The sequence below is a fragment of the Balaenoptera musculus genome, chromosome 15 (assembly GCF_009873245.2).
Source record: "Balaenoptera musculus isolate JJ_BM4_2016_0621 chromosome 15, mBalMus1.pri.v3, whole genome shotgun sequence".
NCBI lineage: Eukaryota > Metazoa > Chordata > Mammalia > Artiodactyla > Balaenopteridae > Balaenoptera > Balaenoptera musculus.
The window spans coordinates 61,288,081-61,315,467 of record NC_045799.1 but is presented as its reverse complement, the minus strand read 5'-3'; the positions used below and the strand labels follow the sequence as shown (position 1 = coordinate 61,315,467).

The 27,387-nt window shown below is 37.3% G+C and overlaps 1 protein-coding gene across 9 annotated transcripts in view; it reads right to left on the bottom strand.

The window, feature by feature from the left end:
- Positions 1 to 27,387, bottom strand: part of MRTFB (myocardin related transcription factor B) — a 196,267-nt gene that overhangs the window by 127,516 nt on the left and 41,364 nt on the right. Inside the window, exon 1 of one of the 9 annotated variants that reach the window (XM_036825894.1) lies at positions 8,381 to 8,405. The exons of 7 other annotated variants lie outside the window; for them this stretch is intronic. In XM_036825894.1, the coding sequence (XP_036681789.1) occupies positions 8,381 to 8,383 (3 nt within the window). In that variant the 5' untranslated portion in view covers positions 8,384 to 8,405. Of the gene's footprint in view, positions 1 to 458; positions 481 to 8,380; positions 8,406 to 27,387 lie in introns of those variants that run through there. One more of the 9 variants, XM_036825891.1, reaches the window with a different exon arrangement.

Here is a 27,387-nt window from a genome sequence, read left to right as displayed (position 1 = left end):
GACAAAAGTCAACTAATGCTGATGAAAATAAAAAAGCAGTCTGGTTTGAAAAATCTATCTCAACTCCTACAAATCAAACAACTTTACACGAAGTCAACATTCCCAGCAACAGCAATGTTTCAGATAATGAATCCTCTGTCAGCCTCGGTCTCAGAGTGAGAACAGAGAACAAAACTTTCAGCCAACCCACAATGGACATACAGTTCACAACAAAGAGACAAAACTTTATTTTAAGCCACTGAGATTTGGGGTTGTTTACTATCACAGCATAACCTGGCCCATTCTGACTGATATAGAAATTGGTAACAGAAGTACCAAAGACACAATAAAAACCCTAAATACGTGACATTGGCTTATGTGGGGATGGGCAGTGGGCAGTAAGAAAACCGTTATGGGAAGCCGAAAGCTAGAAGGATGGTGGTCCGTGTTATGCGACGGCAAAGCACCTGACAGGCTACCTGCTTAGCAGCATCCCGCATCACAGTGCGTTTATCCATTCACCTCCTGATGGACATCTGAGTTGTTTTCCGCTTTTGACTATTACAAATAAAGATGCTATGAACATTCTTGTATGAGTATTCATATGTATATATGCTTCCACTTCTCTTGGGTAAATACTTAGGAGTGAAGTGGTTGGATTGTTTGGCAGCTGCATGCATTAATTTTAAAGAAACTAACAAACTATCCTCTAAAATGGCTGCGCCCTTGTGCTTTCCTACCAGCAGTGAATGAGAATTCTACTTGTTCTACATCCTTGCCAACACTTGATTATGGTCAATTTTTAAAATTTTAGTTATTTTAATGGGTGTGTAGTGATATCTCATGGTTTTATGTATGTATGTATGTATTTATTTATTTTGGGCTGCGTTGGGTCCTCGTTGCTAGGCACAGGCTTTCTCTAGTTGTGGCGAGTGGGAGCTACTCCTCGTTGTGGTGCGCCGGCCTCTGATCGCAGTGGCTTCTCTTTGTTGCGGAGCATGGGCTCTAGGCGCGCAGGCTCAGTAGTTGTGGCACACGGGCTTAGCTGCTCTGCACCATGTGGGATCTTCCCGGACCAGGGCTCGAACCCGTGTCCCCTGCAATGGCAGGCGGATTCCCAACCACTGCGCCACCAGGGAAGTTCCGATATCTCGTGGTTTTAATTTGCATTTCCCTAACGATGTTGAGCATGTTTTAATGTGCTTATTTGCCATTTGTATATCTTCTTCAGTTAATATCTGATCAAATATTTTGTTGATTTTTTAAAATAGGTGGTTTATTTTCTTATTATTGTTTCGAGAGTTCCTTACATATTCTGGACAAAAGTTCTTTATCAGATATGTGATTTGTAAACATAGGCATACCTTGTTTTATTGTGCTTCACTTTATTGCACTTCGCAGATACTGCATTTTTTAAAAATTGAAGGTTTGTGGCAACCCTGCATTGTTCAAGGCTATTGGCACCATTTTTCCAATAGCATATGCTCATTTCTTGGCTCTGCATAATTCTTGAAACATTTCAAACTTTTTCATCATTATTAAATTTGTTATGGTGATCTATGATCAGTGATCTTTGATGTTACTGTTGTAACTGTTTGGGGGTGCCATAAACCATGCCCATATAAGATAACCAACTTCACTGATAAATGTTGCGTGTTCTGACTGCTCCACCAACCGGCCATTGCCTGTCTCCTCCTTCTCCTTGGGCCTCCCTATTCCCTAGGACAGAACAATATTGAAATTGGGCCAATTAATAACCTTACGATGGCTCCTAACCCTACAAGTGAAAGGAAGAGTCACATGTCTCTCACTTTAAATCAAAAGCTAGATATGATCAAGCTTAGTGAGGAAGGCCGAAAGCCGAGACAGGCTGAAAGTGAGGCCTCTTAGCCAAAGTTAGCTTAGTTGTGAAAGCAAAGGAAAAGCTCTTGAAGGAAATTAAAAATGCTACTCCAGTGAGCACATGAATGATAAGAAAGCAAAACAGCCTTATTGCTGATATGGAAAAAGTTTTAGTGGTCTGGACAGAAGATCAAACCAGTCACAACATTTCTTTAAGCCAAAGACTAAGCCAGAGCAAGGCCCTAACTCTCTTCAATTCTATGAAGGCTACGAGAGGTAAGGAAGCTGCGGAAGAAAAGTCTGATGCTAGCAGAGGTTGGTTCATGAGATTTACAGAAAGAAGCCACCTCCACAACATAAAAGTACAAGGTGAAGTAGCAAGTGATGATGTAGAAGCTGTAGCAAGTTATCCAGAAGATCTAGCTGAGATAATTAATGAAAGTGGCTACAATGAATAACAGATTTTCAGTGTAGACAAAACAGCCTTATATTGGGAAGATACTTTCATAGCTAGAGACTTTCATAGCCAGAGAGAATAAGTCAAACTCCTGGCTTCAAAGCTTCAAAGGACAGGCTGACTCTCTTGTTAGGGACTAACGCAGCTGGTGACTTTAAGTTGAAGCCAGTGCTCATTCACTACTCTGAAAATCCTAGGGCCCTTAAGAATGATGCTAAATCTACTCTGCCTGTGCCCTATAAATGGAACAAAAAGGCCTAGATGATAGAAATCTATTTACAACACGGTTTATTGAATATTTTAAGCCCACTGTTGAGACCTACTGCTCAGAAAAAAATTCCTTTCAAAATATTACTGCTCATTGACAGGGCACCTGGGTCACCTCAGAGCTCTCATGGAGATTTACAATAAGATTCATGTTGTTTTCATGCCTGCTAACACAACATCCATTCTGCAGCCCATGGATCAAGAAGTAATTTCAACTTTCAAGTCTTACTATTTAAGAAATAACATTTTGTAAGGCTATAGCTGCCATACATACTGATTCTTTCAATGGATCTGGACAAAAAATAAATCGAAAACCTCCTGGAAAGGATTCACCATTCTAGATGCCATTAAGAACATTTGCGATTCATGAGAAGAAGTCAAAGTATCAACATTAAAAGGAATGTGGAAGAAGTTGATCCCAACACTCATAGATGACTTTGAGGGGTTCAAGACTTCAGCAGAAGAAGTAACTGCAAATGTGGTGCAAAGAGCAAGAGAACTAGAATTGGAAGTGGAGCCTGAAGATGTGACTGAACTGCTGCCATCTCATGATAAAGGAGTTGCTTCTTCTGAATGGTTTCTTGAGATGGAATTTAATCCTGGTGATGATGTTGTGAAAACTGTTGAAATGACAACAAAAAATTTACTTTATTTACATAAACTTAGTTGGTAAAGCAGTGGCAGGATTTGAGAGGACTGAATCCAATTTTGAAAGTTTTCCTGAGTAAAATGTTATCAAACAGCAATGCGTGCTATAGAGAAATTGTTCATGAAAGGAAGAGTCATTCGATGCAGCAAACTTCATTGTTGTCTTATTTTAAGAAATTGCCATAGCCACCCCCATCCTGATCAGTCAGCAGCCATCAACACTGAGGCAAGACCCTCCACCAGCAAAAAGATCACAACTCACTGAAGACTCAGATGACGGTTAGCATTTTTTAGCAGTATTTTTAATTAAGATACATAAATTGTTTTTTAGGCATAATGCTATTGCACACGTAATGGACTACAGTATGGTGTAAACATCACTTTTATATGCCCTGGGAAACCCCAAAATTTGTGTGACTTGCTTTACTGTGAAATTTGCTTTACTGCAGTGGTCTGGAACCAAACCTGCAATTATCTGTGAGGTATGCCTGGATTTTCTCCCGGTCTATGGCTTACCTTTTTGTGTTCTTAATAGTGTTTTGTAAAGAGCAGATGTTTTTAATTTGAGGAAGTCCAATTTACCAATTTTTTCTTTTATGGATCATGCTTTTAGTGTTGTAGCTAAGAAATCTTTGATTAACCCAAGGTCACAGAGATGATCTCCTATGGTTTTTTTTAGATATTTTATAGTTTAATATTTTACATTTAAGTCTATGATCCACTTTGAGTTAATTTTTATATCTGCTGCGAGATATGAATCAAAGTTTTCTGTTTTTTGCATAAAGATATCTGATTGTTCCAGCACCATTTGTTGAAAAGGTTATCTTTTCTCCACTAAATTGTCTTTGCACCTCCGTTGCAAGCCAGCTGACCATGTATACGTGGATCTATTTATTGACTCTATATATAGTTCCCAGAAAGGAGAGAACCACAAAGGAGGAGACTCTAAATTCTGTGTATAAACTCTGCCCAAGTCTCTGGCTGACCCCTAAACTATGCACATGCAGGACAGGTTCCCAACTCCTTTTACTAAAGTATAAATAACAGAACTGAGATCTCAGCTGCTGCTCACCATTGGAAAGACAGAGTTTGCAAAGGTGAGTTCAGCAAAGTTAACTGCCTGCTAAAATAAAATAATACTCTAACTTACAGAGTCCAGAATCTCCACAACTGTCCGTCCAGAATTCCATATCCAACAAAAATACCCTTTAATAATGAAGGCAAAATAGTCACCAGCAGACACACACTACAAGAAATGCCAAAAGAATTTCTTCAGGCTGAAGGAAAGTAATGCCACATATAACTTGGGTCTCAGTAATGAAAAGCATCAGAAATGGTAAACATGTAGATAAATACCAAAGACTAGTTTTTCCTGTTGATTTCTTTAACATTACCATTCCAAGTAAAAATTATAGCACCGTGTTATGGGGTTTATAATGTATGTAGATGTAATATATATGATAATTATAGCATAAAGGATGGGGGAGGGGTAACCATATTACAACATTCTTATAAATACTTCTATACATTATAAGGAAGTTGTACCATTTTAACTTGAAGTAGACTGAGAAATTAAGGTTGTACGTTGTAATTCCTAGAACAACCATTTAAAAAAAGACATAGTTTTAGCTAAAAAGCCAATAGGGGTATTAGAAAGGAATTCTAAAAATACTCATTCAACCTAAAAAGAAGGAACAGAGAAACAAAGAAGAGATGGGACAAACAAAAGCAAATAGTAAAATAGTAGACCTAAATCCAACCTTATCAATAATGATATTAAATGTAAATGGACTAAACATTATGATTAAAAGAAAGATTGGGGCTTCTCTGGTGGCACAGTGGTTGAGAATCTGCCTGCCAATGCAGGGGACACGGGTTCGAGCCCTGGTCTGGGAGGATCCCACATGCCGCGGAGCAACTGGGTCCGTGAGCCACAACTACTGAGCATGCGCGTCTGGAGCCTGTGCTCTGCAACAAGAGAGGCCGCGATAGTGAGAGGCCCGCGCACCGTGATGAAGAGTGGCCCCCGATCGCCGCAACTAGAGAAAGCCCTCGCACAGAAACGAAGAACACAGCCAAAAATAAATAAATAAATAAATAAATAGAATTTTAAAAAAAAATTGACAGAATGGATTTTTCAAAGTCTAAAAATGTATGTCTATAAGTGACATGCTTTAAATATGAAGACATAAATAGGATGGAAGTAAATAGATAGAAAAAGACGGGTCACACAACAAGATGCCCAGCAAGGCTGGAATGACTACATTAACATCAATCAAAGTAGACCTCAAAAGGATGTGTTAGGTAGGTGAATTTGCATGTAAAATGGCTTATTTTGCTATGAAATATTAAAATATGACTCTTAGATTTTTTCAAAATTATGAATTTTCATTTCAAATTATTTATTCATATAAAATAAAATCTGTTAATAGCAAATTAATTCTAAGATACAAGTACCATAATGCCCTTTTAATGGCAAGATGTACAAACTCTGAACATTAGCACTAATGATTTGGAAGATCCTTTAGGCATACAATTTAAAAATATTTTCATGCACTATTATCTGCACTTCATATCGAAGAATTTTTTTCAACCTATTATTCCTTGACATTATGCTCACCTCAAACTCCCACACATCCCTCCAAATTAAGAACATTATAAGCTAAGAAAATCTTTACAAAATGTAGCAAAAGAAAAAGTGTTCAAAATTTTTAACTTAATATTCATGAACATTTTTAACAGAGTACAGACTCTTTCTATTCTGAAATTCTACTACCAAATTTGCAAGCTGTCATCTAATATCTACTTAAATGCTTGATAATTTTGTTTTGAAATTGAAATTCAACATCAAACATAAAGAAACACTCTCTGTCCAACAGTCTCTAATTGAGATGTTAAAGAAATGGCATTAGAATGAATTCTTTCATTGGGTCATAATCTAGTTATGAAAGTAAGGCAATCATTCAGCTTTAATAATACAAACTGTGATAAAATATTAATTTGTCTAGAACTGACAGAATGAATGACTATGGAGTTAATATCTGACACGTCCCAATAATATAACTTCATTCCAAAATGAAACTAATCCAACATTTATCCAACGCTAGGTCAAAGCACAGCACAACACTAGTATAAGATCAACCTGGGATATGGCTTCTGCTCTCAAAAAACAAACCACTTCATTGTCAGATACTACACCAGAGACAGAGAAAATAACACAGGAAAAAGCAAGAGGCATCACACTTTCATTTGTCCATCTATTGATTCACTCGTATCTTTTTTTCTCAATGGAGTCAAGATAACACCAATAATGATCTTATATTTAAAAAGATGCTGGGCTAAGGTAGTTCCCAAATCAGTGCTAACGTTTGTTTTGAACCAAGTGAAGTCCAAAGCCAAATCTCTTTCCACTGTACCTTACTGCTCATAATGACTAATTCGTGTGAAATATTAATAAGTAGTATATAATCATTGCTATATAAAAGAAATGCTAAATAATAAAGGAGTTCAAAGAATATCAATATCAAACTTAATAAGTTTAATATATAATCAGCCAAATGCAGACAGGTAGAATATCCAAATACACTCAACAAGAAATGTTTTAGCAACAGCAAAACTGTTGTCCCTGCCCTTAAAGCTCCCCTGAATTACAAATATTAGGGAAACACCTGGCTAACAGCCCGCAAAAATTTATTTACATTCAAACAAGATAAAACTTGGATCAAGAAGTTCAAAGACAAAGCTGACCACACACAAAAAGTAATTTCTGCATTAGAAGAGTATTTACTATTAAGTCCCATGATCAAACAAATTGAAAATTTCACATCAAATGCACTTTTGAGAAACAGAATTTTTTGTCATTGGGTTGGGTAAATTAGTGATATCAACCTTAACTGATTATTTTATTCTATCAATTCTCCCTTCAAAGCTCCTGGTGGCAATTTGTTAAACATATAATGTTAGAGCTCAAAATTTATTTATGAATATAAGAACAAAACTCCTGTCAACTGTATATGCAAAGATATTTTCTAAATATTATACAGCTGTTTCTGTATTGTGCTCTAAATAAAATTTCTTAATGGTATCAGGAATTCAGGATCAAGTCTGTTTACATTTTTGTATAAGTAACATTCTCCTCCCAGTTTTATAACTGGGGAAAAAAAAAAAACAATCACAAAAAGGAACACTTCATCCAATTTGTCCATATTCACTCTTAACAATTAGGATGGAACCAGAAAATCAGAGTTCTAAAAGCACATGTTTCTACACAAATATTATTTTACTACATACTGTTTTCATTAACTATTATTATTATGAAAAGTATTTTTGTTCCCCTATTTTTTCTAATTTAATTTCTGTTTTGATTACTTGAATGCACTTATATTTTCAAAGACTATGGAAGTTCATAGAATAACAGAACATTTTATCTGAAAGGTATCTTAGAATCTATGCCTAGTAGGTGCTTCTCACCCCTCCTCACAATATGATAATCATTTGAAGAACTTTAAAAAAAAAAAATTCCTAATGGGTAGGGGTAAAGGAGAGTCTCTCCATAGATTTTGATACAGTTACTTGAAAAGAGTGATTCTAATGTGTAGCCAGTGCTGAGAATCACTGACCTAGTGGAACCCCCTTATTTTATAGAGAGGATAAATCATTTGCCCAATGAGTGAGAAGAGAGGTCAGAACCAAATTATTATAGCATGTGTGAAAACAACAGAATATAAGTAGGTACAAAGTGCTGTGGAAACCAAAAGAATTAAATGTCTAACTGTATTTGGGTAAGTTAGGAAAGTCTCCCAGGATGAAAAGGACTTTGCAGACACAGAAGTTTTTCTCATTAGTAAAAGTACAGTGGCATGAACAGCTATCATCCAATAGCAAAAAGTCTGATGGGGCCAGTGTAGAAAGAGCATAACATGGAGAAGCAGAAGACAAGGCTGGTGCAGTGAGTTAAAGCACAATTGTGAAGAAGTGTTAAGAAACAGTGATATGATCAGATTTGTATTTTAGAAAGATCATTCTGGCAGAGGTATGTTACTGATAAAAATCTCATGCTGAATAACCAATGTTGGCAAGGATGTGGAGAAAAGGGAACCCTCCTACACTGTTGGTGGGAATGTAAATTGGTGCAGCCACTATGGAAAACAGTATGGAGGTTCCTCAAAAAACTAAAAACAGAGCTACCATATGATCCAGCAATCCCACTCCTGGGTATATATCTGAAGAAAACAAAAACACTTATTTGAAAAGATACATGCACCCCAATGTTCACAGCGGCACTATTTACAATAGCCACGGTACAGAAGCAACCTAAGGGTCCATCAACAGACAAATGGATAAAGATGCAGTATATATACACAATGGAATACTACTCAGCCACAAAAAAGAATGAAATAATGCCATTTGCAATAACATGGATGGACCTGGAGGGTATTATGCTTAGTGAAATAAGTCAGACAGAGAAAGACAAATACTGTATGTTACCACTTATATGTGGAATCTAAAAAATAAAACAAACAAGTGAATACAACAAAACTGAAATAGACTCACAGATACAGGTTACAAGCAGGGAGAAGGAAGAGGGGGAGGGACAAAGATAGGGGTAGGGGATTAAAAGGTACAAACTACTCTGTATAAAATAAATTAGAAGGATATATTGTACAGCATAGGGAATATAGCCAATATTTTATAATAACTATAAATGGAGTACAATCTATAAATATTTTGAATCACTATGTTGTACACCTGAAACTAATATTGTAAATCAACTATATCTCAATAAAAAAGTTAATAAATAAAATATGGTTACTGATTAGTCCAAGATGTTATTGGGTTGGCTAAAAAGTTCCTTTGGTTTTTAAGTAAAAATAAAAGACACATTTTTCACTTTCACCAAGAACTTTATTGAACAACGTATTCACTGTTTTGTTCCACTACCTTCGGCCATTTTTCAGGCAACTTCGTAATTCCATCTTCCCAAAACTTTTTATCTTTTTGAGCAAAGAACTGTTCCAGGTGCCTTTTACAGTCCTCCAGGGAATTGCAATTTTTTCCATTAAGAGAATTATGTAAAGGCTGAAATAAATGGAAGTCCGAAGGTGCAGTGTCTGGTGAATACGGCGGATGAATCAGAACTTCCCAGCCAAGCTGTAACAGTTTTTGCCTGGTCATCAAAGAAACATGCGGTCTCGCATTATCCTGATGGAAGATTATGCGTTTTCTGTTGACTAATTCCAGACGCTTTTTGTCGAGTGCTGCTTTCAGTTGGTCTAAGTGGGAGCAGTACTTGTTGGAATTAATCGTTTGGTTTTCCGGAAGGAGTTCATAATAGGGGGCTCCCTTCCAACCCCACTATACACAACATCACCTTCTTTGGATGAAGACCAGCCTTTGGTGTGGTTGGTGGTGGTTCATTTCGCTTGCCCCACGATCTCTTCCGTTCCAAATTGTTGTACAGTATCCACTTTTCATCGCCCGTCACAAGTTGTTTTAAAAACGGAACGTTTTCATTACGTTTCCGCAGAGAATTGCATGCCAAAATACAGTAAAGGTTTTTTTCGCTTAACTTATGTGGAACCCAAACATCAAAGCGATTCACGTAACCAAGCTGGTGCAAGTGATTTTCAATGCTTGATTTGGGTATTTTGAGTATGTCGTCTATCTCCCACGTGGTATAACATTGATTGTTCTCAATTAATGACTCAATTTGATCGCTATCAACTTCAACTGGTCTACTCGACCATGGAGCATTGTCCAGCGAGAAATCTCCAGCACAAAACTTCTCAAACCACTTTTGACACATTCGATCAGTCACAGTACCTTCCCCATACACTGCACAAATCTTTTTTTGCGTTTCAGCTGCGTTTTTACCCTTCTTGAAATAATAAAGCATAATATGCCGAAACCGTTGTTTTTCTTCCATCTTCCATATTAAAATGGCTACACAAAAACTCACCAATTTTGATAAGTTTTTTTTAAATGCACGCTGATATGACAGCTGTCACATACAATCTAACAAAATTGTTTCAAATGAAGTTAAAGACAACTAAGCGCTACTAGAGCCATCTTAACGGAAAAAGAAACCGAATGAGCTTTTTGGCCAACCCCATTTTTAAAAATCTCATGCTGAAAAGCTGACAGACTAAGTTAAGATAGTGGAAATGCAGAAAGGGGAATAAATTCAAAAAATATTTCAGAGACAACATTTCAAGGCTGAATGACTGGCTCATTTGAAAGGTAAAGGAGAATAAAGAATTGAAGGTGGCTGACCTAGGCAGCTGGAAAAGCTGGCAGGCAGGGATGTAGTGGGGAAGGTGCGTGTTCACTGTGAGAGACTACAGGCCCCTCAGAGGGAGCTCTGAGAAAGGCTGTGGCTGACGGGACAGCTATTTGGTTTGAAGCAAATCACTTAACCTCTCAGGGATCTGGTTTCCTAATTCAAAACAATGGAAATGACAAATGAAAAGAAGAAAAGGGAAGAATATTTACTACATTTCTATGTACTCAGTTTGGCACTAAGTTTACTCTATGCTTTCCTTAACTTTGCCCTAATGACCCCCCTGTGGGCAGGTATTACTCTCATTTTACAGATGAGAAAACCAAGGCTTGGAAAGATTAAACAAAAGTGAGAGATTAGCGCAAAAGCCGGGATTCTGACTTCAGAGCCCGTAGTCCTCCTAAAACAATATATTTATGTGCCAAAGCTCAAATGAGTTGGAGCAAATAACTGGGAGAGACAGATGTTACTGGGGTAGGAGGCAGTGGTGCGGAGGGGAGAGGCGGCTGTGGAAGGCTCTGTGGGCACGATCCTTCACACACGCACTGAAGGCCCAGGGTGGGCTCATTCACGCCTCCGTGCAGACCCTGTCGATCAGGCAGTTATGGCGACCAGGGCTGAACAGGAGCAGCAGCACCACCCCACCCCGGCTTCGCTTCGGGGCACGTGAAGAAAACGCTCTGCTCTTCCTGTGCCCCTCGAGCAAACACTCAAGGTGCAGCTGGAATTACACTCCAGACTGGTAGAAGATGAAATCTAAAATTGTAGATGTACTGCACATAAACAGGACACGTTTTTGACATCAGGTTATAATTCTTTCAAATAAACAACTTCTAAGCAGGGTTTTTATTTGTAGCGGTTGGATTTTTATGTGTAGCCATTAAATACATAGCCGAAATGTACTATAAATATACAGAACACTGACAATACACTACATAGAAGTTATATAACTGCTCTTCTGTGCCTGAAGTGGCTGTTATAGCTCTACATGCCAATGTGATGATTTATTTTTTTTTAACTTGTTTACTGCAGACATGTTTCAAACGAACGTAACATGGAGCAAAATGCATACCTAACACTCTCCACAGTGAGACATTCTGAGGTACTGTAACATTTACGTAAAGAATGTTTCTGAAATACTCATTGTAATCCATCTATAAATAAAAATTTGAATTAGCAAAAGTTTAAAACACATGTGGCTTTTAAATTACTATCTAAAAAGACACAAAGAACCAGAAAATTTTATTTGTTCCCCAAGTAAATCACCCAAAACCCAAGTCTTTTTAGCTTGAACAATTGCATTTTCCAAGTTTATTCAAAATGAGTGATTCTCAGAGAATAAGAATTGACTGGAGGATTAATTTTAAGCTGAGATGATTTTCATATTTATCAAATACTGGGTTAAAAACAAACTCTAGTTTCGTTGAACCATAAATTAGCCTTTGATCTAAATGCTAAGAAGTAAATATTTATAAACAGATTAAACAAATGTTTTACTTAACAGATAAAAAATATACTGCACTCCTACTTCTGAGTTCTCTAAGGCAGGGAGAGGAGGTGGAAGGGAAAAGGAAGAAGGGACGAAGGAAAGAGAAAAACAGAGAAAGAAAGGGGAAGAGAAAGGGCCACTAAAAGGAGGGCAGTCTCTTCTTGCTGTTTTCTAGCTCTTTACACTTCTTGATATTAGAAATCAGTAAATCTGAATTTAAATTTAAACAAAGATATTAAACAAAGTATTCTAAAATACATGAAGAAAGATGAAGTTTAATTTACTTGTCCAAGCTATCTTGACTAGTTAAGTAGCAGAGCTGGGGCCATGAGTCCTCCTGGGTACGAGTCCCCTTAACTTATAATCTAGTTCTTTGGTTCCTAATTAATCAGAAGAGAAACCCTCTTGTCTGAGGCAACCACGCCAGACAGTAAGTTGGTAAACTGAAAAACTCAGTTAATAGAGGAGTCATTACAACTGATACACATAAATCTTAAGACATTTTCTTTTAAGTTAGAATGCAGAAATGTCCATGTGTTTGCCAGTATTCCAACACAGGGTCAAGGCCATCTCTTTGCAGATGTGTCAGCTCTCTGGCATAAACCACCACTATCTATGACTCCTAGTTTCCATTTCTTTAAAGTAGAACAAAAATTTAAAGGATTTTGAGCACAGCATGTGTCTATATTTTTACAATTCTGAACCCAATTTATTTAGTTTCTCGCCCACACCCGATTCAATAGTATTAAGTAACATGGCTTTGTGGTCCCAGACACGTAACATTTTTGCATTCATAGTTCATCAGTTTACATAATATTTAGTTAACCTGCATAATTATGATTACTACTACTACTGGCATAAACATATTTAGGAATAAACACAGCTGACTTCTGGTTAGCACATAACTTCATTAGTGAGAGCAGAAATGCATCACCAGACTTCAGTGTCACCTCCTCATCACGCCCATTCAGTGTGTCCTGGGACAAAGGGGTTGGAGAAGGCTGGTAATCCCGCAAGCCGAACAAGTTTAGGATGGATAAGACAGGTTCCACTCCGAAACATTTTAAAATTGATGTTGATGCCAAGGGCACTTCAAATTGGAAATGATCTTTTTAAGTTTTCTGGAGTCTGTTAATATAAATTACTTCATAGATATTATTTCATTACTGTCTAACTTCATGCAAAATATGTTAATATTGTACTCTGAGACAACAGTTCAGAGTACATACCAAATAAATGTTAATATTCAGAGTTTTATAACAGTACTCTAGCAGACAGTACAATTATACATAAGTTTCTAATGCCGTTAGTTAAATACGAAATAATCTATTCTCAGTGTATCACAGTCCTTTCAAAATACTTGTGAATTCTTCTCTCCATTAAACACACTTTGGTATACATCATAAAACAGCAATTTCAATCAGCTGTGAAACAACAGTTGTGGATAAGTGTTTTTGGTGGTTGTTGTTGTTAATTGAGATATAATTCACATACCATAAAATTCACCATTTTAATGTGTACAATTCAGTGATTTTTAGTACAGTCACAAGGTATGTAACCATCACTACCTAATTCCAGAACATTTCATCATATCTAAAAGAAATCCCACCCCCATTAGTAGTCACTTTCCAGCCAGGAAGTTACTACCCCCTCCCAGCCCTTGGTACCACTAACCTACTTTCTTGTCTCTATATATTTGCCTATTCTAGACATTTCATTTAAATAGTTTTACTTCCTTTCTAATCTGGATGACTTTTATTTCTCTTCTTGCATTATTTCCCTGGCTAGACACTCTGTACAATGTTGAATAGAAGTGGCAAGAGTGGATATCCTTTCTTGTTTCTAATCCAAGTGGGAAAGCTTTCAGTCTTTCACCATTAGTATGATGCTAGCTGTAGGTGTTTCACAGATGCCCTTTATCAGGCTGGGAAAGTTCTCTTTTATTCCTAATGTTTTGGGTGTTTTTATCATAAAAGGGTGTTGGATTTTGTCAAATGCTTTTTCTGTATTCATTGAGATAATTGTGGGTTTCCCCCCTCTTTATTCTGCTATATAGTGTATTACATTATTTGATTTTTAGATGTTAAATCAATTTTGCATTCTTGTGATAAATCCCACTTGGCCATGGTATATAACCCTTTTTATAAGCTGCTGGATTTGGGTTGCTAGTGTTTTGTTGAAGATTTTTACATTATATTTACAAGGGATATAGTCTAATTTTCTTTTCATGTGCTGTCTTTAACTGGTTTTGGTATCAATGTAATACTGGCCTCAAAGAATGAGTTAAATGTTTCCTTGTCTTCTATTTTTTGGAGGAGTTTACAAAGAATTGGAGTTAATTCTTCTTTAAATTGGTGGAGCCATCTGGTTCTGGGCTTTTCTCTTTGGGAAGTTGTATGATTACTCATTCAATTTCTTTGCTATAGGTCTATTTCAGATTTTCTGTTTCTTCTTGAGTCAGTTTTGGTAGCTTGCATCTTTCTAGAAATTGGTCCATTTCATCTGGGTTGTCTAATTTGTTGACATGCAGCTGTTCATAGTATCCCCTTATAATTCTTTTTATTTCTGTAACATTAGTAGTAATGTCCCCACTTTCATTCCTGATTTTGATAATTTGGATCTTTTCTCTTTTTTTCTTAGTCTAACTAAAGCTTTGTCCCCTTTTTTTGATCTATTCAAAAACCTACTTTTGGTTTCATTGATTTTTCTCTATTTTCTTTAATTTTTAGTTCTGCTCTAATATTCTTTATTTCCTTCCTTCTGCTTGCCTTGGGTTTAGTTTGTTCTTCTTTTCTAGTTTTGTTAAGGTGGCAAGTTAGGTTACTTATTTCAGTTTTTTGGAAAAGATATTCTTAAAGTTCCAAACTTTTCACAAAGTACACAGTATCCACATTATCCTTACAATGTGTGGTATTCATAAATTTCAAAAAGCACTTATTATTATGTTCAAACTAGTTAAGCTTAAACGTTCCCAGAAGCATTTCTACAACACTGGAGTATAAGAGGACGAAAATCGCTTCAGATATCAGAACCACCATACCCTGTGCACACCTCACCACCTTCTGAACATACCCAATGATGAAAATGTCTCATTCCTCCAGAGGCAGTCCTTTTCATCTCAGAGAATTCTACCACAATGCCCTTCCCCACACTGAAAGGAAACCATCGCTGCAGTAGGTTGTAGTTTCAAAAAGAAGACACGACACTATCTTCAACCCTACATATTCTTCTTACAATGTGACTTCGGCATTCTTCTCATCAAAAGGTGGGGACTAAGCTGCCTCTGCTTGAATTTGTGCTACTCTGTGCTACAGGGTAAGGGATGTTACATGACTTACAAGATTAGGTCATAATAGGTCTGCCTAGGTCTCTTGGAATATTCATTTTTAGAGCTGCTGAGATGCCACGTAAGCCATCTGACTGCCCTGAGGCTGCTATACGGTGAGGAAACCAAAACTAGCCCATGACTAAGTTGAAGTGAAGAGACAGACAAAGATGCCCAGCCAATCACCAGCTACTTCAGCCACCTTCCCTTGCTGTTGCAGTTTCAGCCACTGTCTGACTGCAACCAAAACAGAGACCAAGCCAGAACTGCCCAGCTGAACCCTCCTCAAATCGCTGATCCACAGAGGTCATAGAAGATAAGTAACTGTTGTGGGTTTCAGCCACTAAGTTTTGGGGTGATGTGCTACACAACAATAGTAACTGGAATATTTACTCTAGGCGACATGTACTCCTTAATCCCAGAGTCTGCACCTGGCATCATGAAGACTAAGTCCGATTAATTTTTCAATACTGGAAATACTAAAAAAAATCATAGTTGATTCTCAGTCTTCTGTGAGCTTATTAAATCATTTGACAATTTTATTTTAAATCATGGTTTCACTTTTCACAATTCTGGTCATATTAGTCTGAATTAGTTAAAAGACAGTTTATCTACATTTTCTTAATTATGAGACCCAGAACTATATCCAGTCCTCCAATGACGGTATACATGAACTGTTGAGAAATGCAGGAAGACTATGTCACTCACTGGTGAGGCTTTTATTAATTTGGTGTGAGTTCATATGTATAAACTTTGAATAAAATCCTTTTCCACAGGGAATGGTATAGTACAGGATATCAGTTCAGAGTTAAGGTTTTGAAGTTAGACAAATATGGTGACAAAATTCAGCACTATCACTAAGAAGCTATATGACCTTCAGTAAAGTGTATAACCTCAATAAAGCTTAATTCTTCATTTATAAATTGGGGTCACAGTACCCAACTCATGGGATTATGACGAAGGTTAAACGTAAGCACACAAGTAGCTACTGTTATAATGGTTTCTCCACTCACAATGTTCCTCGTCCTCTTCCTGTTGAACTGATTTTTTGTTTGTTTTGATCCAAGATCAGGGCCTCACATTTACCTCTATTAAAGTAGCTCTTATTATATACAGCCCATTGCTTCACTCACTTATGATCTTTTACACAAATAACCGTTTACAGAAGATGTAGTGGAAGAAAAAACCCCATTAACAATAGCAACAAAAAGATAAAATATCTAGAAATAAATGTAACTGGGAATGTACAAAATCTTTATAAGGAAAATGTTAAAACATGACTGAAGAACTCCAGAGAAGACTTGAAGAACTAGAGTGTATTATATTATTGGATAGGAAGACTCAGCATCATAAAGATGTCTATTCTGCCTAATTCAACTTATAAAATTTAAATGATTGAAATAAAAATACAAAAAAGATTATTTTTCCTTTGGAAGTGGGGTGGGGAACCTAGACAAGTTAATTCTAAAGCCCTTATGGAAAAGAAGAAAACAAAACAAAACAAGCAGAAGTTGTCTGGAAAACCAATGAAAAAGAGGAGAGAGTGCTACTAGACCTAGCATATATTAAAATATATTACAAACCCTCAATGATTAAAACAGTATGATATTAGTATACGAAGTGAGAGACAGGAAAACAAATGATACAGAAGAGAATGTCTAAAAATTAGATACATATATGCATAGAAATTTAGTATATAATAAAGTTGGAATTGCAAATTAGAGTTAAAAACATGGACTTTTTGAAGAAAGGTACTGGGATAACTGAGTAGCCATTTGGGGGGAAAAAAAGTTAGAACCAAACCTAACATAGTTCAGCAGGATAAATGGCTCATGAATCAGAGGTTTAAAGGTTAAAATATGAGACGAAAAAGGTTATAGAAGAAAATACGGGAAGTCCTCCATAGCCTTGGAGTGGGGAAAACCTTTCCATCACTCCAACTCCTGAAGCCATAAAAAAAGATGGATAAATTATATAATTATATATGCATATGTATTTATATGTATATTCATATAAACTTCTACATGCCAAGAAAACCATAAACAAGATGAAAAGTGACTTACCAGGAAGTCTGTATTTGCAACTTACAATACACAGAAATAAGCTCCTACAAACAGAAAAGGAAAAGATCGATAATCGAGATTTTTAAATGAGCAAAGGATATGAATAAAGCTCAGAGAAAAGGAATGTTCTTTTAAAATATGACAAGATGCCCAACCCTCCTCACGAAGAAAGAAATGTTAAAACTACCACGAGAAACCGATTTCATTTAGATTGGCAAAATTCTGAAAGTTTAATAACACAGATAGGCAAGACTGGGCCTTACCTCGTAAATTAGAGGAATATAAAATGGTACAACCTTTATGGATAAAAATTTGTCAACATCTATTAAAATTACAAATGCACTAACTCTTTGACCTAGCAATTTATCGTCTGGGAATTTACATGTTCAAAATGAATCTGTAGGTGGGACTTCTAGAATGGCAGAGAAAAGAGCTCAGCAAATCCTGTCTCTAATGGCAATGATAAAACAAGACAAAATTGCCAAAAACAACCTTTTAAAAACTCCAGAAATTGACGAAAGGCATATACCAAACGGAGAAACATTTATTCAATAAAAAAACTACTGAACCTTCATTTAAAAAAAAATATTCTGTGGCATTTTGCAAATCACATCTACCTGGTAAGGAACTGATTGCATCCAGAATATAAAGGATTTAACATTCAAAATAAAAGACAAAAAAATTCCAATTTAAAAATGGGCAAAATATTTGAATAAGCATTTCACAAAAGATATACAAATGCCTGATAAACACATGAAAAGATGCTCAGTATCATCAGTCACTAGGGAAAATGCAATTAAAACCACAATGAGATACCACTTGACACTAGAATGGCTACAGTAAAAAAGACAGACAATAAAAAATGATGGCAAGGATGTGGATGGAGAAACAGGAACCTTCACACAGTGCTGGTGAGAATGTAAAATGATACAGCTACTTTGGAAAACCATTTCATTTGGTATTTCCTTAAAGTGTTAAATATAATTTTACCATGATCCAGCAATTCCACTCCTCGTTATCTACCCAAGAGAAACGAAAACATAAAATCCACACAAAGATTTGTAAACAAACGTTTATAGCAGCATTATTCATAATAGCTCAAAACTATAAACAACTTAAATGTCCATTAATTAGTGAATGGATTAACAAAATGTGGTATATCCCAATGGAATATTATTCGGCCACCAAAAAAAAGGGAAGAAATACTGATATAACACAAACAAAACCAAAAAACATTATGCTAAGTGAAAGAAGCCAGATGTCAAAGAACACATGTTGTATGATTCCATTTATATGAAATTTCCAGAAAAAACAAATCTGTAGAGGCAGAAAATAGATTAGTGGTTTTCCAGGGTTGGAGATGGGAACAGGGATTAACTGTAAATGGTCAAAGATTTCTTTTTGGTGTGATGAAATGTAAAATCAGATTGTAGTGATGGTTGCCCAACTCTGTAAATTTACCAAAAACCATTGAAGTTTACACTTTTAAATGAGTGAATCTTATGGTATGTAAATGATACCTCAATAAGGCTGCTTTCAAAAAGTATTGTAATCTGTGTGTGAATGCTTATAGGAGCTTTATTTATAATTGCCAAAAACTGGAAACAACCCAAACATCCTTCAGTTTGAATGGAATAAAACACTGTGGTGCATGTGTATCACAGAACACCACTGAGCAGTTAACAGGGATGAGCCACTGACAACTGCAACAATTAAGGCAGAATCTCAGATGCGTTATGCTAAGTCAAAGAAGCCACCCTCAGAGGGCTTCAGTACAGGGACGCTGCAAGAAAGCCAAAGCTACCGGTACAGAGAACGGATCCCTGGCTGCCAGGAGTGGGGCTGATACCAAAGAGGAAGCCAAGGGAGCTTCAGGAGGATGGAACTGTTCTGTATCTTGACTGTGGGTGTGGTTACACGACCCTATATATTTGTCAAAAATCAGAACTGTACATCAGAAACACTGACATATGTGTATATTAAAAATAAATTTAGTGATGTTGTATAAGATTATTCATTGCAGCATGATTTTTAATAGCAACCAATCAGAAACAACTCCAGTCATGATCAATAGGAAACGGGTTAAATAAATTATTGTACATCCATACAATATAATACGACACAGTTGTAAGAAAGAATGAGAAGCTCTCCGGGTAATACTGATATGGAAAGATATCTGATTTATTGGTAAGTGAAACAGTGAATTAGAAAAAGAGAAAAAGAAGAATATAAACATATTCATTCTTGCTAAAAAGAAACTCTGAATGAAGACACAAGAAAGCAGTAGAGCCGTTTTCAACTATGTGAGTGAGTGTGAATGGGGTGTGCAATGCGGTAGCTGCTGCCAGAGGTGAGAGTGATTTTTAGTATTGTTTTATTATTATCTTTGAACATGTGAATGTAAAAAGGAAACAAATCAAAACAGAAAGAATTTTTTGAATATTGTTCCATCCCCCAATATATACATACTCTCAACGCTGTGTCATCTGAAATTTGTTCGCCTTTTGTATATTCTTCTTAGTCAGTGATTAAAATATTGAAGAGAACTAGGGAAGTCCTTGCAATAAACTAATAAAAATCTTTCTTAAATTAATATTAATCAATTACCACACACTATCCCAACTTCATGAGTTGCATGAAGCTCAACTGTGGGCGAGTTATTTAACTTCCCTAAACTTCTTTGTAAAATGGGTGTAAATGATATCTCCCTTGCGGGGTGCAAATTAAATGGGGCAATATATGTCAAGTGCTTGGAATCATGCTTGGCACTGAGCAGGCATTCAATAATTGCTCACCGCCTTCGTTTTTAGTTATGGTTGCTTCCTGGCTGATGCATTCATCTAACCGTCACAGCATTCAGCCCATATTTCATGAGAGACCTTGTCATACAAGACCTGTGGTGGTGAAAGCTTTCTTCTGTTTGCTGGGCTGCCTGGGTTCAAATTCCAGCTCTGAAATTTTCTAGCTGGTGGGCAAACCACTTAAACTTCCAAAGCCACAGGATCTTTAGTTTAAAATGGGGGTAGCAACGGTACTTATTTCACAGGATTAAAGGGAGAATTGAATGGAGTTGAGGTGCAGAGCAGAGCTTTGAGCACATAGTAAGTAGTCAATAAATATTAGCAATTGGTACTATTATTTTGTCTACCACATTCCTGGTTCCCTACTATGTGAAATAACGTAAGAAGTATTGCAATTATTATCTGAATTTCGTAAAAACTTCATGCTAAATCTCATTTCTAGCTTCTCTTGACTTTTTAATTATACTTCAAACTTCCAAATAAAAAAAGTTTATTCCTACCAACTGTTCTGACACACATACACACACAAACATTCTGATGAATAAATGATAATAGGGTTTTTAGATTTCCCTAATACAGGCATAATACAGCTAGCTCTGAAAGTAACAGAGGTTGAAATCAATATTCATACTTTGTATTGTTTTCTCTAACATTTGAGATTTACCAGGCTTTGGATTTCTAGATACTTGGCAATATAACATGGCTATATATATATATATATATACACCAATTTTTTTCTGAAAGAAAAAACAAAACAAAACTAGGTACCCAAACTAATCTTGGTGATTACGAGAATTTCCCAGAGTTTTTTTTTTTTTAAGTACCATCAGTAAAATAAAAGCTGTCTATGTACTTTTATTCCTTATAACACTGTTATCTCTTTAACTGTTTCCTAAAGTAGCCAGAAAAGTTCAGGATTTAGAATTTAGTCCTTGAAAGTAATTGTTTAGGGTTACAATTTCTGTACTGGAAATGACTAAACCAATGCAGGGGAAGGAGCTTGGGTTTCTGTGTTCCGCAAGCCCTTTGTTTTTCAAGCAGCATTATTTTAATTATTTCCTATAAATATATCACTGTCCTTAAGAAAAATATTTTTCAGATAAAGATTAAAAATCTTTAATCATCACTTGGAACATCACTTGGAAATGACCTCAGCACATTACAAACCTTCTAAAACAGATTTAGTGCATGAAAACCCATTTGCCAAACAAGAAAAGCAACTGTTAAACGGAATTTCATTAATCAAATTGTTTTAAGAAGAAAAAGACTTAAGAGTTTTTACCAGATGAGCGGCAACAGAGTATTTTCAGAAAATTCTGGGAGATATGGTAAACAAACAAAACAACAACAACAAAAAACCTGCCATCTGGAGAGAACTGAGGTGTTAGCCAGAGACGGATTCTGCTTACCCTCACCCACCCCTACTGCTGCCCTCTACTCCTCTGAGGTTCCCCCTCCAAGCTGCCCCTGTTGGCTGACATAACCATTCTTTCTTCGCCAGGCCAGGATTTCCATTAAACCTTGGGTAGGAATTAAGATTTCCTTTCGAATCCAAGAGAGACCTGGAACCCCAAGTATTTATCCCCAATGGAATTCTGACCATGAAGCAAAGATGGCCTTTCTGGAAGGGCCAGGCAGAGGGTGTGCCAGGTACAGCTGTTACATACACCTGCCCCCAGGTAAGGTAGAGGCAGCTGCCCTCGCCGACTTATCTGAGGTAGACAGCAGTGAGCAGACTCCCCTGTTAGCACGACATACAGTCTCTTTCTCCTTAGCACGCTGCATGGTTAAAGACTGTCAACCTTAAATGGTCCTTGAGGCTGCAGGTAAGTGATTCTAGAGAGGTCTTTATCTGAACTGCTAAGGGGATTCCAGTAAGTACCAAAATACAAAACAAAAGGCAGATTTCTCAGTTTTGAACAACTCAAGCCCATGCACACCAGCAAAGTACTCAAAGAACACACAGGGGGGGAAAAAAAAAAAACGGGGAAAAGTGTAGTTATTTTTAAAATATTTATAGAGAAAAACTGAAAATAATCTATTGCCCATCAGTAGGTTAAATAAATATTGGTACATTCATTTCACTGAAATTATGCTATAACTGAAAATAAAAACCACATAGAGCTATATGAACTGAAAAGGGAAAATGTCTATGATATATATATATAATTAAGTAGAAAAACGTGGCTACTGAACAGAATGGATTATGTGTACAGATAACACATACACAGAGCAGTCAAGAGAAAGAATGGGGCAGGTAAGGAGAGTGGCATGTAGGCTGCAGCCAAGGGCAGGCAGGGAGAGTGTGTGTAAGGCAGGCGGAATGCCAAAGAAACAGAGAAGGTGAGAGGAGAAGAGATGGGGCAGGAGACAAAGAAAGAGAAGAAATGGGCAGGAGGCAAAGAGAGACCAAGTGATGCACAGGGACAGGCATGGAAGTATACACTCAAAATGGCTATTGCTCTGAGTGTCCCATACAGTAGCCACTAGCCACATGTGTCTATTGAAATTTAAAATCGTTAAAATTCAATGAAATTAAAAATTCAGTTCTGCAGTCACACCAGTCACATTTCAGGTGCTCAGCAGCCACATGTGAGTCATGGCTATGGTACTGGCAGCACAGGACAGAACGTTCCCGTCACTGCACAAAGCTCTACTGGGTAGCGCTGTTCTATACGCTCTGGTGTTGTGTACATTTTTTTATAGTGAGTGTGTTGTACTTTTCTAGTCTGCGAAGAAAATAAAGATATTTCCACTTTGGGAAAAAAAACAGGTTTGGGGTTTTTTTCCTCATTCTGTATCTCTTTTAATAGTTATTTTTCAAACACCACAGAAGCACCAGAGGTTTCATAAGGGCTTAATGACCTTTATTCTGCCAATTTTCTCCAAGTTATTTGATTCTTACTAATTCAGTTCTACTTAACAAGAGTTCAGATGCCACCAAAAGAAGGAAGACAACGACATATATTTGGAACATCGTGACATTGCTCTCGTTCTCTAAAATCTAAAAAAGGTTACATCACTCATTCTTAGTAGAAGCATGCACAGTTGACAGAAACCCTCTGCAGTTTAGACAAACATTTTAAATTGGAGGTTTTCTTCAAAAGAATAATAGCACTTAAAAATAGAATTCATTTTTTTTTCTGATGCAATTCAGTACAAAGTAGAGAAGAAAAAAAAAAAAAAACAGCCTAAAGCTTAAAAAAAAAAAAAAAAGTGCCACTTTAACTGAAAAAGAGAATGGCAATGCTAAGAACCAGTTTTCAACTGAAGGCTGTAACATCCAAGTGGTGAATGTTCATAATAACCCGTTCCTCAGGGCTTTCTCATGTAATAGAAGTTTGAAGCATCTGGTGAGGTTTTTAGCAGGTAACATTTTAAAGAAAAGTTAATAGAAAGGTCTCCAGAAAAAAACATAAGGCACATATACAAGTTTGTGGGGAATGCACAGGTAATACCATTTTGAGACCCTGAGTCTCCTCTGAAAACCCACTGACTGCTGCTGGAAGATCGCAGCCTCAGTCCCTGCTGGGATCCCCGTCAGCATCCAGTAACCCACAGGGTCCCACGGCAGATCTAATCTGTACCCTGAAAGTTCTCCTCAAAACCCTCCACAGATCACATCCACCTACTTTCCTAATGCAACCACCCACTAGTCTCTCACCAGACCTTAAATTCCAATCATAACCATCTATTCAAGGTTCTTGCCACAGGGTCATGCATAATATATAAAGATATAAAGCCACAGTAATTAAGACAGTGCAGAAGTGACACATGGATACACTATAGACCAGTGGAGCAGAGCCCATGCATAGTAGCAATCTGGATACAAAAGACAAAGTGGCATAACAAACCAGTGGGGGAGAAGACGGACTCTGCAATCAGAGATGCTGGCCCGTGCAACTAGTTTATATTCACATGGAAAATTGTTCCCTATCTCATACCCACACACAAATAAATTCCATGTGGATTAGACTTATGCTGAAGAGCAGAACTCTTCTTTTGGAAGAAAATATGGTAGGATCTCTTTATGACCCCAAAATACTCAGAGTACAGAGGAATTTATTAAACATGGTATAAAAAGTACCAACCATAAATGAACAGACTAATAAGTATGACTTGATTAAAATGTAAAACTTGTACACAACAAAGCACACCATAAAGAAAGTGGAAAGATAAGCCACTGGGAGAACATATTTGAAACGCAAAATATCAACTAAGATAAATAGCCAGAATATATAAAGTACTAAAGATATACAAGGGGGAAAAAAAAGCAAACCAATAAAAAAATATACAAGTCACAAAAGAGAAAAAAAGAAACACACAAAGTCACAAAAGAGGCAACTGAAACAGCCAAATAAACATAAGAAATGATGCTCAAACACACCAGAAATCAAGGAAACGCACTATTTCAAATTAGCAAAAATGTGAAAGTCTGGCAATACCAAGGCTTGGCAAGGATACAGAGCAACAGGAACTCTCAGACAGTGCTGTTAGGGGCTGAAATTTGTACAACTACACTGGGGAGTATCTGGCAACATCTAGTGAAGTCAAGGATGCACATGCCCTATGCACCAGCAATTCTACCTCTAGGTACAAACGCTAGAGAAGGTCTTAAATATGCTCAAGAAGACATGCTCACAGTAACATTGTTTAATAGCAAAGCATGAAAATAACCAAAACTTCCACTGACAGAGAAGGAATAAACTATAGTATAATCCTGGAATACCGCAGAGCAAAAAGGAAGAATTACTGCTACACACTTCTACACAGATATATCTTATACATAATGTTAAATGAAAACTCAAGTTGCGGAAATATATACACAAGATCCACAAACTACATACACTGTTTATTAATACATATGCATGTAATGTAAGTAGAAAGCCAAGCATGGGAATGACACACACCCATTTCAGGATGATGATTCTCTGCATAAGGAAGATGGGGAAATGTCAGCTGGGAGGGTACACAGGAAGCATCAAATACGATACATGTGCATTATTTTATTTTATATCATCCTAAGCTTTTAATGTAAAGCAAAGGTAGCAAAATGTTAAAATTTGACTAAGCTGTTTAAAGATTATATTATTCTCTACACTGAATACACTGTTCTGTATTCATGAAATATTTCAAAAGCATGAAGTAACTTGTATTTTAAAGAAAGACAAAAAGAAGCAGAGGCTGAAATTTATCAAAATGGTTGTCTTCTGATACTGAGCCTCTGGCTATGGATAACTTTTCTTCTTTCCTTCTTAGTTTTCCATGTTTTCTAATTTTCTTCCCATAAAGTCAACCAGATACTTCTAGTCCAATTTATTCTCCCATCTTACTCCCAAAACCAACACTGTACTTTCTTGCTCCTTTGGTACAGAACTTGGTATTGCAGTATGCACTGTCTCCTACACTGGAATATGGGTTCTTGGAGGGCCCATCACATGCATTCTCATTTTTACAAAACTTATGTACTGAGTGCCTACAGTGCACCAGATACCATGCCAGGAGCTACGGAAAGATAAATGAACAAAACATACGATGTTCCTTCCTCCGTAGAGTTTATAGTCTCAACGAATAGAAACAGTAAACATAGAAAAAAACTACTGATATATAATTAAAACTGTGAGGAATACTATGAAGGAAAAGAATAGGTGCCATGGGACCACATAATAGAAAGGCCTAATATAATTTACATTGCATAGGAGAAATAGCAATATGCCAGGAAGGGAGGGGTGGAAGGGCCTCCAGACAGAGACAAAACCCACTGGTGTCTTTCCCACTAGCCTGAAGCAATGATGGCAGGGGTTGCTTCTGACCCATAGCTGTGCCCACTACTTTCGTGGTGCTTTAACAAACGCTTCTTGGTTGGTTCTAAGAAGCCTCTGAGCAATCAGGAGATTCTGTGCCTATAGCTCTAACGCAAGAAAGAAGTCGTTGCGGGATGGCCCAAAAGGCAAAAGAAGTAGTCGTTCAAAGAGGCAGAACAGAGTCTGAGCCCACTGTGTGGTAGCTCAGTTCCTCAAAAAGCACTTGCCATATATTCTCTCATCCTCCTATCCTGAAAGAGCTAACCTTTCTCTTCAATCTTCCATCCATCCATCCCCTTCCCTGCCCAGTACCTTCATCCCCTAGTTACTCAATTCAATACATTTAAGTGGACCTACGTGTGCCAAGCTAGGTTTATGAAGATCCACACAAGCATAGCCTCTGCCTCAAAAAGCTTTCCTTCTAGACCAGTGGATCAACTGGGGGTGACCGTGTCCCCCGGGGGACATTTAACAATGCCTGGAGACATTTCTGGTGGTCACGTGGGGCGGAAGGGAGGGGGGTGCTACTGGAATCCAGGGGGTAGAGTCCAGGGATGCTGCTAAACAGCCTATATGATGCTCGATGACAGCCCCTCCGCAACAAAGAATTATCTGGCCCAAATGTCAGTAATGCCAAGGTAGAGAGACCTGGTACAGGTTACTTAGAACCACGTCTATAAGTTGACTGCTAAAGCAGGGCAAATGTCAGAGGACGATGGCCAGAGGCCAAGCAGCTCGAGTGTCAGAGGCCTAGGAGAATATAAAACACCAGGTGCAAAAAAAAAAAAAAAAGTCAATAGTGCCGAGGTGTATTTTTAAAAAAATGTCAATAGTGTTGAGGTTGAGAATCCTGCTCCAGAGAATTAGCAGCATTATTACATCACAATGCAACAGGAGTACAAGGTGTTCCATACGAAGGTGAGGAGGTATCTAGTATAGAACCAAGGGTAAGAAAGATTTCCTTGAAAGTGACATCTAATTCAAAACCTGAAAAACAGATGAGTTAAGTATGGGATGAAAGGACAGAAGCAGGATAAAGCAGCTTCCAGACAGAAGGTACAGCCTGTAGGCAAGGGACTATGGAATAGAAGAAAAATGTTCGTTCGATGGGAACATGGGGAGTGGCTATGGAAGGGCTGAGGAGATAAACGGGCCCAGATCATAACTGAGCTTGCGTGACGGGTTAAGAAATGCAGACATTATCTTTAGGGCAATAAGAAGCCACCAAAAGGATTTACACAGAGGAGGGATATGGACAAAACTTGTTTTAGGACAACCGCCCCAGAGAATGAACTGCTAGGAAACTGAGTAGGAGGGGCTCCTGTGGTGCAGGTGACAGAGGCGTGGCTTGACCGCATGGTGGTTCTGAGGGCGGAGGGAGGCACTCAGGGATGCTCAGACACAGGCTGTGATGTGTACCTATCACGGTTCTG